Here is a 15,721-nt window from a genome sequence, read left to right as displayed (position 1 = left end):
AAAGTTATAATCTAATAAGGTTATCGAGAATGAACTAAAAACATAGTAAGTAAATCATGTAGGATGTTAGAAGACGGTATGGAAAAAAAGAGCAGGGAATGTGGGGGCAGAGGGCATATTACAATTTTAAATAGGAGGGTGAGGGCAGGCTTCATTGGTAATAAAATATTTGACCAAGGACTTGAAGGAGGTACAGAAGTGAGCTGGGCACGTATCTGGGAGAAAACCACCCCAGAAGAGTTAAGTGCCATTGCACAGCACCTGTGGTAAGGCAGGAGCATGCCCGTCCGCCCTGTTTAAAGTAAAGGGAATTCCAGCAGCTGGAGCAGAGCAAGAAAGGAGAGAGCTAGAAGATAAGGCCCAAGAGGCAGTAGCGGAAGAGAGACTCTGTGTTCAGTGGACTTTTCACTTTATTCTGAGAAGAACAGGATTCTTGGAAGTTGTGAGAGGGTCAGAACAAGGGAATGACCCAATCTGACACATGTTTTGGAGATCACTGCTAGGGGGGCAGGAAGGATGGAAGCAGGAGGTCCAGTTAAAAAGAGATGCTCCTAGTCATGCCAGTCATGACGCATCAGTTCAAACAGACCCTCTGGTGTCAACATCTATTATTTACTGCACAGGTTGTTCTGGGCTTGGATTAGTTCAGTTAGGAGGCTCTCAGAACAACTCAGGCATCAGATGCTGGTAGCTTGAACCATCAGGGGATCTTTTAAATATCTTATTCATTTCTAGAATATTTACTGGACTTTGTACTTTCTGAGACCAAGAACTGAACTTCTTTCAGCTTTGTAGTCCCACCACTGACTAAGGCTTTTAGTAGATATTTGTTCAGAGATGAGAAAAGAAAAACAGAAAAGGGGAAAGAAAGGGAAGACAAATTAAAAGGAGAAAAAGAAAGAAAGGAAGAAAAAGACAAACAGATTGGCAAGATAAAGGATAAATTTTAGAAGTTGTCTAATATGGTCTGCAAATATTAGAGGAGCCTTGTAAAACTGCAAATTCATGATGACTTTAGTAACTTGCTACAGATATAGGCAAACTAAACATGTGTCCTCATTCTGATACCATAATGTTTATCCAATAAATGGCACTGCCCGCAGCTCAGTAGCTAAGACAAAGCAGCTGAGTTTTTCTTTTCTTACTTGGAGAAGTTTGTCATAACGCTCTGCAGACATTAGGAAGCGTCCATCTTCAAGCTGCATCTCCCTATTTTCCAGCAGGTTGTTCAAAACAGGCAAAACATTCCTCTCCGCCTTTTCCAAGCCTTCCAAAATGAGAGTTCTGCCTTCTGTAGCCGCACGAACTGCACACTATTTCCAAGAAACAAAAGCAATATGAGAATACAGATGCTAGCAAAGCATGGCCTAAATTTTACTTGTAATGCAAATTATACTTGTGGTTCTTACCATAGGAACCAGAAACTAGGAAAGCTGGGTTTCAGATCTTAATTCTGCTTAATCTGCCTATATGATTTTAGGTAATTGATTTTTCTCTCTTTAGGCCTGTTTTCCCTGTTTGTAAAATGAAGAAAATGGAAGAAATAATATCTAAAGTTCCTTCCTGCTATAACATTGCAGATAACACCCAAAGAAATAGAAAACTTTGAGCTGTCTTTGAATCAGTAACAATTAAACAAGGAAACAGAGTCTTTCACTACAAAAGTGAAATGAAGATATCTGTCCTATTTATCCCACAAGTTTCTTGAGAGGATCATAGGTGAGCATATGTAGAGACTGTAAGGTTTTAAACAAGACTCACCATCAAAATGAATTCAGGTTTATTCTAACGTTCAATGCTGCCAACATTAAAAACATAGCAAATTTTTATAGTGTAATCTTTAAAAAAAGAAACAGTGCATAGATATTTTCAGTGGAAAGAATACTTGTGATTATTTCTCAAAGTGGAAATTAGATCAACTGTAAGGATTCTTTCCTGCCCTTCAAGCTACAGAACTTCCAGAGACCTAATTTTCTCAAATAAAAATCAGAAAAAATAGGGCAAACTCTTTCTGGAAAAGTCACCTTACTTACCAGCTTTAACAACCCACCATGTAGACACAAAGGTTCTCAAGATAAAAGCAGCTGCATGACCTAAAATTAAAACTGTCCAAGTCCCTGTTCTAGATTTCCTTCTGATTTGATTGAAGACCTGAGGCAGACAATCGACCTAGAGGCCTGTGTCCTCATTTCCTAAATGAGAGTACCCTCAAGGGGTACTGTACACTATCACTATTTATGAATAAGAGCAGTACTGGAAAAACTTTAAACCCATCAAACATATTAAATATAAATTATTATTAATATAGCTATGATTTAATGAAAATAAATTCCAAAGAAATTGGAATAAATTACTCAAAGTAAATTACTCAAAATGGCTGAACTATAATAGCAATGAAGAAGCAAAAAGCAAAAGAAAAGAAACCCTTACAATATTACATTCAAGTTCTTTATTTTAAAATAAGAATATGGCTGGAGGGGGCAGGACAGGGTTACAGAGGGTAGAATGGTGTCTCCATCATTTTGTCCTCTGGCTGTGGCAGCCACGGCCGACCAGATCCAGCCAGCAAGCTAGTGGTGGTCACCCTCAGGAGATACCTAGATCACCTCTTCCCATGGCCATGCCATCGTGACCTACAGACAGAGCTGCATGTGGCCAATGTATATCTCTCCACCATATGCTGAGCTTGGCAAAACTGCCAGACACATTTTCAACAAAGGATTTAGTTTTGGACTGGTGAAACTGGATATGAAAGTAAAGTTATGCAGTGGCGTGGAACTCTCAACATCTGGTTCATTTAATGCAGACACTGGTAAAATTACTGGGAACTTGGAGACCAAATATAAATGCTATGAGTATACCCACTCTGGGAAGAGAAATCACAATTGAAGACCAGATTTGTCAAAGTTTGAAACTGACATTTGATATCACCTTTTTGCCAAACACATGGGAAAAAAATGGTAAAATCAAGTGTTCTTACAAAAGGGATGTATAAACCTCGGTTAGATGTTGACTTTGATTTTGCTGGAACTTCCATCCATGGTTCAGCTGCCTTTGGTTAGTAGGGCTGGTTTGCTGGGTAACAAATGACCTTTGACAGTGCCAAATCAAAGCTGACAAGGGATAACTTTGCAGTGGACTACAGGACTGGTGGCATCCAGCTACACACTAATGCCAATGATGGGACAGAAAGTGGAAGTTCAATTCATCAGAACGTATGTGAAGATCTTGCCACTTCAGTAAACCTGCTTAGACATCAAGCACCAACTGTACTCATTTTGGCACTAAATATCAGTTGGATCTCACTGCTTCTGTTTCTGCAAAAGTCAACAACTCTAATTTAATTGGAGTGGGCTACTCACGGACTCTAAGGCCTGGTATAAAGATTACACTGTCAACTCTGGTAGATGAGAAGAGCATTAATGCTGGAGGCCAAAAACTTTGGCTTGTTCTGGAGGTGGAGACTTAATCCAGCTGAAAGAAACCTCTGGGAATACATTCCCAGTGTGACCAGCAGGCTTTTTTCCCTCCAAGAAGGTGATCACAACAAACGACAAGCTAAACAAGAGCTGTGTTTTAAATATTTACACAGTTACTTGTTAGCTGGTTTCCAGGCAAACTGCTTGTTTGTCTAGTCACCAGTGCACCAGTGCAAATGTGTTTGACTGTTAAATAAATGCACTACCCCACCAATAATCAAATGGAACTTCATGAAAACTGTGCAATGCTGTGTGTGTGTGTATGTTCCTATTTCCCCCTGCATCGAAATGCTTTCAATCTTTTTAAATTTTTTAACTTGATCATTATTATTTTTTTTCCATTACCATTCAGTCCCCTTATACATCTCTCCCCTACCACTGAATGAAATGAATCAGTGGATTTAAGATGAGGTGTAATTTTTTTGTTAAATAGCAACCATTAGAATCACTTTTGGTATCCTAAAACCTGACAAATTATGAATGAAACAATTATATATAAAAAGAAAATAAATACCAGAATATGATCAGATTCACTTCGGGTTGCTCTGGCACTTACCTGCTGTTGGTGAGGGGTCAGTCACTTTACCTCTCTGAAACTCCACTTCTTTCTAAAGCTATACTACTTATGGTGCATATCTCATTAACTATGCTGAAGATTAAATGAAATAACCTGTGGCACACAATAAGCCCTTAAAAAAGATTGACATTATGAATATTATCATTGTCATCAGCGTCGCCATCATCATCATCACTTTTTCAGGGAAGTGGCATAATATGGTAGAAAAAACCTACACTCTAAAATTGGACAGATCCTGGCTCCAATCCCACTGCTGTTCATAGGTGGTACAGCCATGGCCTTCTAGGCTGTTACTTCACCTATCCATCAAGGAAGTCATCTACTTCCAGCCAAAATGGAGGCATAGGTGGAAACTCTGTGCCTCCTTGCACAACCAAGTTTAAAGACAATGAAGATTTAGTAACAAAAAATGCAACCAAAACAGACAGAAAATTAAACTGTATGGAAGCCCAACAATGATGAACCATTCGGCCAGACCCGTAAGAAGGGCAGAGTCAGTGGCTGGTGGAGAGGGGTAATGCAGGTAAAAGTGGCCAGACCGACCCGGTGCACAGGCAGTGGTTGGCAGATCCCAGGTGTGGGGTGGCAATGGGCAGACCAAGTGAGGACACAAAGAGGCTAGCTGATTACGGTCACACATTCTCGTGCAGAAAAACCAGGTGAAAAAACTAACAGTGAGATGGACCACACAACCCAGGGCCCCAACACTGGGAAATAAATCCTAAAAGCTCCAACTTTCCCGGCTCGAGATGCCAGAAGAGGCTCTCAGGCTCACAGACAGTTCATTGGAGAGACCAACAGGGCCCTGGAGGGTGCACAAGCTCACACACCCAGAAACCAGCACCAAAAGGGCCCAATTTGCTTGTGGGAAGCAGCAGAGGAGACCGAAATCTGAGAGAGAGCACAGCAAGCATCATTGTTCCCTCTCTGACCCCACCCCCACATACAGGATCACAACCCAGCAACTGGGTTGCCCCACCCTGGTGAACACCTAAGGCTCCACCCTTCATACGTAACAGGCCCAAACAGACCAAAACATTATGGCTCAAGAACAGCTCAAAGCCCCAGAGCCAATACTTCTAAGTGACTAAGAACTAGCCAACCTATCAGATGCACAGTTCAAAACACTGGTGATCAGGATGCTCTCAGAACTGGTTGACTTTAGTCACAAATCAGAGGAACAAATAAAGGCTAAACTAAGTGAAATGAAGGGAAATGCACAGGAATCAATAGTGATAGGAAGGAAACTGGGACTCAAATCAATGGAGTGGAGCAGAAGGAAGAAAAAAATGACCAAACAGAAAAGAATGAAGAAGCAAGAATTCAAAAAACTGAGGAGAGGATTAGGAACATCCATAATCCAGATGTTGGACATCTTTAAATGTTCCAACATCTGAATTATAGGGGTAAGAGAAGAGGGAAAGGAACAGCCATGAGTGGAACACTGATTTGAACAAATAATGGAGAACTGTCCCAATCTGGCAAAGGAAATAGACTTCCAGGAAGTCCAGGAAGCTCAGAGTCCCAAAGAAGTTAGACCCAAGAAGGAATACATCAAGGCACACCATAATTACATTAGCCAAGATTAAAATGAAGGACAGAATTTTAGAAGCAGCAAGAAATAAGGAGACAGTCACCTACAAAGGAGTTCCCATCAGACTGTCAGCTGATTTCTCAAAAGAGACCTTACAGGCAAGAAGGGGCTGGAAAGAAGTATTCCAAGTCAAAAAAGGCAAGGACCTACATCCAAGATTGCTCTATCCAGCAAAGCTTTCATTTAGAATGGAAGGGCAGATAAAGTGCTTCTCAAATAAGGTCAAGTTTGAGGCATTCATTATCACCAAGCCCTTATTATATGAAATGTTAAAGGGACTTATTTAAGAAAAAGAAGATAAAAAAGATGAACAGTGAAAGGACAGCAAACTCACAGTTATTAACAACCACACCTAAAACAAAAGCAAACTAAGTGGACAGCTAGATCAGGAGCAGAACCACAGAAATGGAGATCACATGGAGGGTTAGCACAGGGAGTGGGAGGAGGAGAAGGGAAGAGAAGGTATGGAGAATAAGTAGCATACATGGTAGATAGAAAATAGACAGGGGGGAGGGCAGGAATAGTATGGGAAGTATAGAATCTAAAGAACTTGAGACACGTGGTTATAAACTAAAGGGGGGAATGGTGGGAGAGAGCATGTGCAAGGTGGAGGGAAATAAAGGGGGGGAAATGGGACAACTGTAATGGCATAATCAATAAAATGTATTTTTAAAAAAAAAGGAAGTCATCTCTTTCCTAAGGATGTTTTGAGAATTAAATATACCTAGCATAACAGAAGTCTCCTCAATAAAATTTATTTTCATTTCTCAATTTTTTAATAATAACACAAATCTATTAAACAATTAAGATTATATGAGTGGATAAGAGTTGGCCTGCAAAAAAATGGCAACATTGTAAGGAGCCAAGACTTGAATTATTCCTGATACAGAAGTCAAACATAAACTTTGTCCAACTGCCCCGATAACAAGAACACACTGTAATATTGTGTCTGCAAAGGATCTGGTGCAAGTACCATAATTCAACCACTCTCAACAGATCTGCTTCTATTGGAGATGTTTTCCAAATTCCAAGACTTAATTTATGAATAAAATGCTGAAGCACAACTTTGTAATTTTCACCGTGGTTACATGTGGACAGTGGCTTGACAATCCATAAATGAAATAAAGTTTACAAGTAAATGTTTTCCCTACTTGGTAAAATAAATAAAAGGAATTTAGATAAGATAAAAATCTTTTCTGATCATAACACTATTATTCAATTTATTAAGAGTTGCTTCCGCTAACCTATAATACTTAAGCAATATATTTAAAAAGTTAATATTATTTCTCTGAGTAAGAGAGTCAAGAATAATCCAAGACGAATACACCATAGTATTATATTATTGTTTAAAGTGCATGTTTATACTTAATATTAAATACATATATTGTACCTCATGGAACTTCACAGTCATGTCAAACAAATTAACAAGATGCAAATATGAAAAGAGGTCCTGACTAAAAAAGTTAAAGAAAATCATCTGAACTTCCCTATCCCAGCCCTCCACTCCCAAAATTATCTTGGGGGTAAAGAGCATATCCTCTAGGTCAAACATAAAACCTACATGTAGGTTATTTGTAGCTTAACTACTTCGTTTTGGTTTATATTTGAGTAATCCAAGCAATTGTATATTGACTTAAAGTTCTCTTCTCTTTAGAGTCATATAGCAAGAAACAGAATTAATGATTAGAATGGCACCAAGAAAAAAATGAAGACAGTAATAGATTTTTAAGGGGTTAGAATATTGATGATTTAGGTTTTTCAGAGGTTTTTATCTTCTCAGGCAGATGAAAATCAATGTAGTAGCAAAATGTCTTCTTTAGTCTCTTTACTTCTTCCATAATATAAATTTTCATATTTCTGGTCTTTAAACAATTCTACTTTTCAAAAAATAATGTATATGATCTATTTACCAAAGTAATTACATAAAAATAATTGTCTTCACAGCAATAAGTACATAAGATATGGCAAATATTCACATAGACAAGCATTTGTAAAGTTTCAACTTTTTCATGACAGACTATAATTTATTCCATCAGTACCTCTCTCCTTTTTGTTATCTACTCAATTCACCAATATCTTACAAAAGCACCAATAACAAATAATAAACATACAGAAGATTCAAACTGGTTAGTAATTTTTAATACAAATGAAAACCTATCAATATGACAAAGTTGAGACAATCGCTCATACTGTACTGATAACAGTACAAGCTAGAAAACCTTTCTGGAAAGCAATTTGGCAATAAATACACATTAAGACTTTTGAAAATGTCCAGACTCTTTGATTAGTAATTATACTTCTAGCATTCAAATCAAAAAAGTAATCAGAGATAATAACAAAAAGTAGAAGTTACTATGATATTCAAAAAAGTTCTATTTATAACTGAAAATTTAGAAAGAACCTGAATAACCAACAACATGGGAATGTGGATAAAACGGTAATGTTAAATAAACAATGTCACATGTATTTGATAAAATGCTATTTGGATACTAAAACCAATCTTTTTAAATTTTATCTATTTAGAGAGAAGAGAAGAGAGAAAAAGAAAAGTCAATATGCGGGAAAAAATTGATTGGTTGCCTATTTGCTCACCCTACAACCAGGCATGTGCCCTGACTGGGAATCGAACTGGCAACCTTTCAGTTTGTGAAGACAATGCCCAACCCACTGAGCCAAACCAGTCAGGTCTAAAAATCGTATTTTCAAAGAATATCTAATGGTACAGGAAGATGCTCCTGATAAAATATCAGGTTTTTTAAGAAGCACACTATATAGACTTCTACCAAGATGGAGGCATAGCTGGAGATGCCATGCTTTCTCACACAACCAAGTTTAGAGACAACTAAATATTAGCAACAGAAAACACAGCCAGAACACAGAAAATTGAACTTTTCAGAAGTCCGATAACAACAAATTCTGCAGCCTGACCGATAGACCAGCGAGGGAGTGGGCAGTGAGACGGGACCGAGTGGGTCCCAGTGACAGGAGGCAGCAGAGACAGCCGCCATTTCCCGGCTCTGACCCTGCCCCCACATACAGCGTCACAACCCAGTGACCTGAGCAACCCTACCCTGGTGAACACCTAAGGCTTCGCTCCTCACCCAGTGGCGGGAAGCAGGAGAGGGGGACGCCATTTCCCAGTCTGACACCAGCACCACATACAGTGTCACAACCCAGTGACCCCCGCCTGGGAGGCCCCGCCCCACCCCTAAGGCTCCATTCCTCATACTTAATGGGTGCTAACAGACCAAAAATGGCTCAAGAAGATCTCAAAGCCCCAGAGCCCATAAATCTAAGTGACGAAGAAATAGCAAAACTTTCAGATGCACAGTTCAAAACACTGGTTATCAGGATGCTCACTGAACTGATTATAGTCCCAAATTAGAGGAACATATGAAGGCTAAACTAATTGAAATGAATGGCAATGCACAGGAAACCAATAGTAATGGAAAGGAAACTGGGACTCAAATCAAAGGAGTGGACCAGAAGAAGGATAAAAATGACCAACCAGAAAAGAATGAAGAAATAAGAATTCAAAAAAATGAGGAGAGTCCTAGGAACCTCCAGGACATCTTTAAATGCTCCAACATCCGAATTATAGGGGTACCAGAAGGGGGAAAGGAACAGCCACCATTGGAAAACTTATTTGAACAAATAGTAAAGGAGAATTTCCCCAATCTGGCAAAGGAAATAGACTTCCAGGAAATCCAGGAAGCTCAGAGAGTCCCAAAGAAGTTGGACCCAAGAAGAAACACACCAAGGTACATCATTATTACATTAGCCAAGATTAAAATGAAGGAGAGAATCCTAGAAGCAGCAAGAGATAAGGGGACAGTCACCTACAAAAAAGTCCCCATCAGACTGTCAGCAGATTTCTCAGAGGAGACCTTACAGGCAAGAAGGGGCTGGAAAGAGGTATTCCAAGTCACGAAATCCAAAGACCTACATCCAAGATTGCTCTATCCAGCAAAGCTTTCATTTAGAATGGAAGGGCAGATAAAATGCTTCTCATATAAGATCAAATTCAAGGAGTTCATCATCACCAAGCCCTTATTATATGAAATGTTAAAGGGACTTACCTAAGAAAAAGAAGATATAAAAGATGAACAGTGAAAGGACAGCAAACTCACAGTTATTAAGAACTACATCTAAAACAAAAGCAAACTAAGAGGACAGCTAGATCAGGAGCAGAGCCATAGAAATGAAGATCACATGGAGGGTTAGCAACAGGGGAGTGGGAGAAGGAGAAGAGGGGAGAAGGTACAGAAAATAAGTAGCATAGATGGTAGGTAGAAAATAGATAGGGGGAGGGCAAGAATAGTATGGGAAATACAGAATCCAAAGAACTTGAGACACGTGGTCATAAACTAAAGGGGGGGAATGGTAGGGGTTGGGGGAGCAGGGTGGAGGGGAATGAAGGGGGTAAATAGAACAACTGTAATGGCATAATCAATAAAATAAATATTTTTTAAAAAAGCACATTATAAACAGGGTCTGTCCAGAAGGTATCCAGTATGTAATATGAAAAATAGAGATCTTTATTGAAAAAGTTACAAGAGGGGAGGGAATTTCAGGGGAAAAGGGGAAGGGTTTACAGGAACAAGTGTAGAGGACACATGGACAAGAACTAAGGGGGATGGAAATGGGAGGAAGGTGGACAGCACTGGGGGAGTGGGCTGGGTTGGGAATAAAAGAAAATTGTAGTTGAACAACAATTAAAATAAATTAAATTAAAAAAAAAAGAAAGTTACAAGACACAAGAACCATTGTACACAGAACAATTAAGCCTTGGTCCCCTTTAAAGTAGGCACCTTGGGACCTCACACAGTTCTCCCAAACATCATCAGCTACCCCGCTGTATCTTCCTGAATCTCGCCAACAGTCTGAAATCTCTTCTCTTTCAACGGTGATTTTAGTTTTGGGAAAAACAAGAAGTTGCAAGGCACCGAATCTGGGCTATAGTGGGGGTGGGTCTCCTGGGTGATTTGATGTTATACCAAAAACTCTGCAGGACATGCAATGCCTTAGTGAGCACGTTGTCATGATGAAGCTGCCAATCACCAGCTGCCCATAGCTGAGGCCTTCTGAGTCATCCAAACAGTTTCCATGGAGGAAATGTGATGCAGATTCATTGCTTTACTCACTCATTTTGAATGCAAGCACCACATAGTACACATGCTCACTCAACAGTGTCTACTGACCCCACTGACTAGTATGTACAGTGAAGTTGTCATTGTTCACACATGCACATTCCAGTCCACTCTCCTTGGCTGTCAGGTTACATCAATTTTGTGAAAACTGTTCTCATTATATTAACAATAGCTTAGCCTTTTTCCAGACAAAGTTCATAAAACTTTATATACATAGTATACACTATTTTCTTAAAAATTACACACGACTAAATATGCAAATAGACATAATAAAAAGAAATAAAGAAAATATTTGCATTGTTGGTCTTGAAGAGGAAATTACAAGTAGCAATTTTTACATTCTATCCTATGCCATTTATCATTTACTCTATCATACTATCATTCTTTACTCCATTTCTTTTCTTTTTTCCCACTAAAACATAGGCTCTATGATAACAGGTGCTTGTCACTTTTGTTCACTGCACTTAGTGCCTGACACATAGCAGTCATTTCAATAAATATTTGTTAATTAACAAATACTGTACTGTTTTTATATATATACAAATACATACATACATACTATATATATTACATACACCTAAAAATAAGAATTTATGACTTCATTAATCAGAAGAAATAATCATTTTAAAAGAAAATATAAATTCCCCATGACAGAATTAACCTAATTCTGAACTTCAAAAGTAATAGTTGAGTTTAACTTCTCACTTTATCATCAATCATCCTTAATCCTACATGAAAATAATCAGAGGTCAATGGTCATGACCCCCAACTTGGATTTGTGAGTTTTGCTGAAGTTTCCGGCTGAAATGTCAATTAATAATTACCTGGACATCACTCATAATGTGCATACAATGTCAACCACAATGCATATCTCACACACTCTCTCCCCAGGCACCCACCGCATGGCCATGTGTATTTTCTCATCTACATTGGTCCACCTAGGTTTAGAGGCATCACAGAATAATAAATGAAGATACTGACTCTCCCTTAAATTCAATAGTTTAAAATTTTTAATAAATTAAAAAATTCTAAATAAGATAACTATAACGACCTTTTACTCAAACAAACATATGACCAGTGATAATCAAATGGCAACCTCATCTATTGAGAATTCAGATGGGAATTATTCATTTTGGTGACTCAAAATACATGTCAAAAAGACAGGTATCTTTTCCATTGGCAAGTCCCCTGGTCCTACACAGTGTGTTTTCTCTTCCTTTATTTAAAATTTTAACAAGGTTGATTGTGCAATAGAGAAATCTATCATCAAATGTAAGTGCCAGATATACTCCAGACAACGTTTAGGTGCCAAAGATAAACAAGATAGCTGCATGCTAGTGGGAAAGACAGACAATAATTAAATAAAATCTAGATACTGATAGATGCTCTGAAGATTACATTGTGTAATATGACAGTATGGTACATGTGGAAAGGGAGTGGACATATTCCTGATTACTTCAGCTAAAATATTCGGAGAATTTATAATCTGAATGGTGAGGAGGCAGCAACACACAGAGCTAGGAGAAAATATGCCAAGCAGAGGAAATATCAAGTAGTTGTGTAACAAGGTGCAGCCAAGGGGAGCCTCAAATAGGGACTTGTAATGGGGTCCAGAACTCAGGGTGTCCAGGAAATATTAGAAAAATATATATGTATGGATGTCCTCATCCCCACAAGTCTGAGCTGGGGAATGGGATGCATGGAGCAGGGCCATTGAGAGTTGTTCTACACAGCAATAGTTTTGCAGACAACCTCTAGAATGGCCATTTAACATATCTATAACCTTTAACTGGTTTCATAGATATGTTAAATAGCTGTCACCATGCTTTGAGCCAGGAGGATGGGAGTGACTTCAACCCATGATACAAATGGGCAACTCCCCAAAATTACAGTGCCTGTGTGAGAGCTTGGAGATGACTGGCTCCGCACCATGGGGCCAAGCCTGCCCGGACTTACTATAGCAGCCCAGTAAAGCTAGAAGAATACAGGAATGCTAGCATGTGTAACTGATTGTGGGAGGAGTCAGAAATGGTGCTGCAGAGGAAGACTGGCGCTGGGATTTAAATTCAGGTGAGACAGCCATGCTGAGGGCTTTTTGGGACCACACCAGGCTTTGGCAAAAGTTGGGACACTGCAGCTTTAGGATGCACCCTTTTTGCTATGTGGCTTAGGAAGCAGAAGAGACTTTGCCTGGATGAAAAGGGGTGAAAGGATTCTTGCTGGTGGGCCATAAGAAGGTACCACATAGTTTTGGATTAACTGGAGATTGCAGTGGCAACACAGCTGATGGTGCCAGAACCAAGGGGCTGCCTGAACCACAGACTTCTACTTCTTTTCCTGAGATATAGTACCCCAGACTGGGCAAAAGGGAGAAGGAAGGACTGTGAGTTTGTGGGTATTCTAAAGGCCTTTAGTCATTTTAATGAAAACATCAAGTCATTACTCTAAGTCTGTATAACTTTCTAAATAAATAATCCCTATCCTTTTCACCAATCTCTGGCATTGAGAGATGTCTTTCCCTGGTGGCTGGAAAGGTGAACCTAGTACAGTGGGGGGACCTCAGAGAACAAGAGTGGGCCCATTCGGTAATAGTATATCATTCACCCCACCCCTGGGTCTGTTTTGTAACACTTGTACAAAGGCTCTGAGGCTCAAAAGTATTTGTTCTATTTTTAAGAGATCAAGGGGGCCACTACAGTGGGAGCCTACAAAGTGAGGGAAAGAGAGGAAGGAGACGAAGTGGACAGGACTAGGCCCTGTAGTGCACTGCAGGCCATTTTAAAAGGTCTGGATTTCATTCTGGGTGTGGTAGGGTTGCATGGCAAAGAAATGATAGGATCTGATAAGAAATGAGCAAACAGTAAGAAATATTAACTGACAGGAAACTAGATAGAAGAAAAAAATGAAAATCAAATACAATCTCAATAAATAGTCTGAAGCAACTTACAGAAAGGATCCACATTCCTACACTACAACCACAGGCTCTGAAGGTGTCAGTGCATTACAACTGCCTAAATAACTGATGTGCATCGTAATAAACAGGATTCCCCCCAAAACCATGAAAGTATAAAATATTGTCTATCATACATTTAAATAGCACTTCAAATATTTTATAAACTGTAAAACAGATATATCAAAATATGCTTTTTAGAATGGCAGGAGGGTTTAATACTACAGAGTTTCACCTAAATAATTTATGTTTCAAGGAATAAATCTTAAGCTAATCAGTAAATTTAGTTACTTAAAACAACCGAATTTCTGAGATTTCTGAATAGCCAAAGTTTTAAGCTAATTCATAGCAGGTACAAACATATAAAAATCCACTTTCTCTTCCTATAACAATTAATCCATATACAAAATTCATTTAAAAAATGTTTTCAAATTCATACTTCAGAAAACAAATCCAGTTCTTTCACTGTCACTTAAATACATTCCTATCTCCTCCCCTCAACTTATGCTCTTATCTTATCTTCTAATCCTTCTTGCCAGCTCCTCACTGTTGGGAACCACAATAACTGGTTTCGGAAGCTGTAATCTCCCATGGCTAAGGCTGAGTAAGTGACCTTGGGACCACAGTCACTAAGGAGACAAAGCTTATCTTCCTGGCAGGGGTGCTGCCACTGCCCCTTTTACTTCACTCTGCTTAGCCCCAAGCAGATGACTGGTTAGCCAATGACAGGTAAGATTCCTCAAGGGAGAGATCACCTAAAACAGGCATGGTCAAGAAGGGGCCCTCAGGAAAGGTCTTGGGGGGCTATAAAGGGGGTGATGGACCCTCACCCCCTGGCTTTGACATAGCCTGAGTCTTCATTCTGTCTGTAAGAAGTCTCCTAATCTCTTGGATGCCTTACTTCCCCTGCCTGACTTAAGCCTGAAACAATGACAGAGGGTGGTACAGCCCAGCTCTGGAAAGGGCAGGTTCTCTGGGGGCAATCAGGCCTAAGAAAGAATACATAAAATCCCGTGAAACTTGCTTTCCTAAGAATGCTCTCAATTTTCTGATAAGGGTCCAAGCATAAAATGAGTTTGTTTCCCAAAATTTTGTAGCCCTTTAGCTAACTGACCCTGACTCAGAATAAGCCCTTATAGTTCTTTGAATGTTCTCTATTGTTTGATCCTTACTGCCCGACAATGATGAAGTTTACCTGTATTCCTCTGCAAACTGAATCCAATAAAAGCCCATTGAGGAAAAGCTCTTGGCCCTTCTCCTTTGAGAGATCTTGGCCACCTTTCCTCCCCAAGCAGATCATGTCTTGGTAGACTTATTCTCATCTGTGGCGATGGCAGGGGGCGGGGTGCTCTGCTGGACAAAGCTCCCCCACACCTCACTATCCCAACTCAAATCTCATGTCTTCACTCTTATCCTCATTGGGTCCAGAAAGGAAGCAGGCCTTGTAAAGGTAAAATTTTTCCCATTTGTAATTAGAAATAATCTATGAAGAGAACCTTTGGCAACATGTGAATAAAACGGCCTTCTTTAAAATGTCCTGTGTGGTTAGTTTACAAAGGATTACTTTTTAATTCTTGGAAATCTAAACTTCTCAGATTTTCCCACTATACGATGCTAAGTTTGATCACTATCAACATGGTAACTGCCATTTCTCTCCATCTGCAGTGCATTTTGCCTTTTGTAATAAGTAAACTGTGTGACATGTGAATATCCTAGTCTCCAAAAGTTCTGTCCCTCAGTGGTTTTTTACAATTATACTATTTTTAATTATAGAGTAATAGCATGCTCATGAAAAAACTTCAAATTTAAAGAACTATAAAAGTTTGCTCCTCACCTCACCATAGATGGCCAATCACATTTCCATGGAGATAAGCTGTCTTAACCAATTCTTGTATTTCCTTCTGGAAATGTTTAATGTATACACAAACATTTATATACTTTTTATCACAAATGCAATATTATACACTGTCT

General features: G+C 39.2%; 1 protein-coding gene and 1 pseudogene across 3 annotated transcripts in view; one reads left to right on the top strand and one right to left on the bottom strand.

Moving 5' to 3' along the window:
• VWA8 (von Willebrand factor A domain containing 8) overlaps positions 1-15,721 on the bottom strand; it is a 459,390-nt gene that overhangs the window by 389,856 nt on the left and 53,813 nt on the right. For all 3 annotated transcript variants that reach the window (XM_053665428.1, XM_053665429.1, XM_053665427.1), the window contains one exon: positions 1,146-1,313. In XM_053665428.1, the coding sequence (XP_053521403.1) occupies positions 1,146-1,313 (168 nt within the window). The remainder of the gene's footprint in view (positions 1-1,145; positions 1,314-15,721) is intronic.
• Positions 2,632-3,469, top strand: LOC119039014 (voltage-dependent anion-selective channel protein 2-like; annotated as a pseudogene).

The sequence above is a fragment of the Artibeus jamaicensis genome, unplaced genomic scaffold, assembly GCF_021234435.1.
Source record: "Artibeus jamaicensis isolate MK-2021 breed Jamaican fruit bat unplaced genomic scaffold, CSHL_Jam_final contig_414, whole genome shotgun sequence".
NCBI lineage: Eukaryota > Metazoa > Chordata > Mammalia > Chiroptera > Phyllostomidae > Artibeus > Artibeus jamaicensis.
This window is presented reverse-complemented; position numbering and strand designations above follow the sequence as displayed.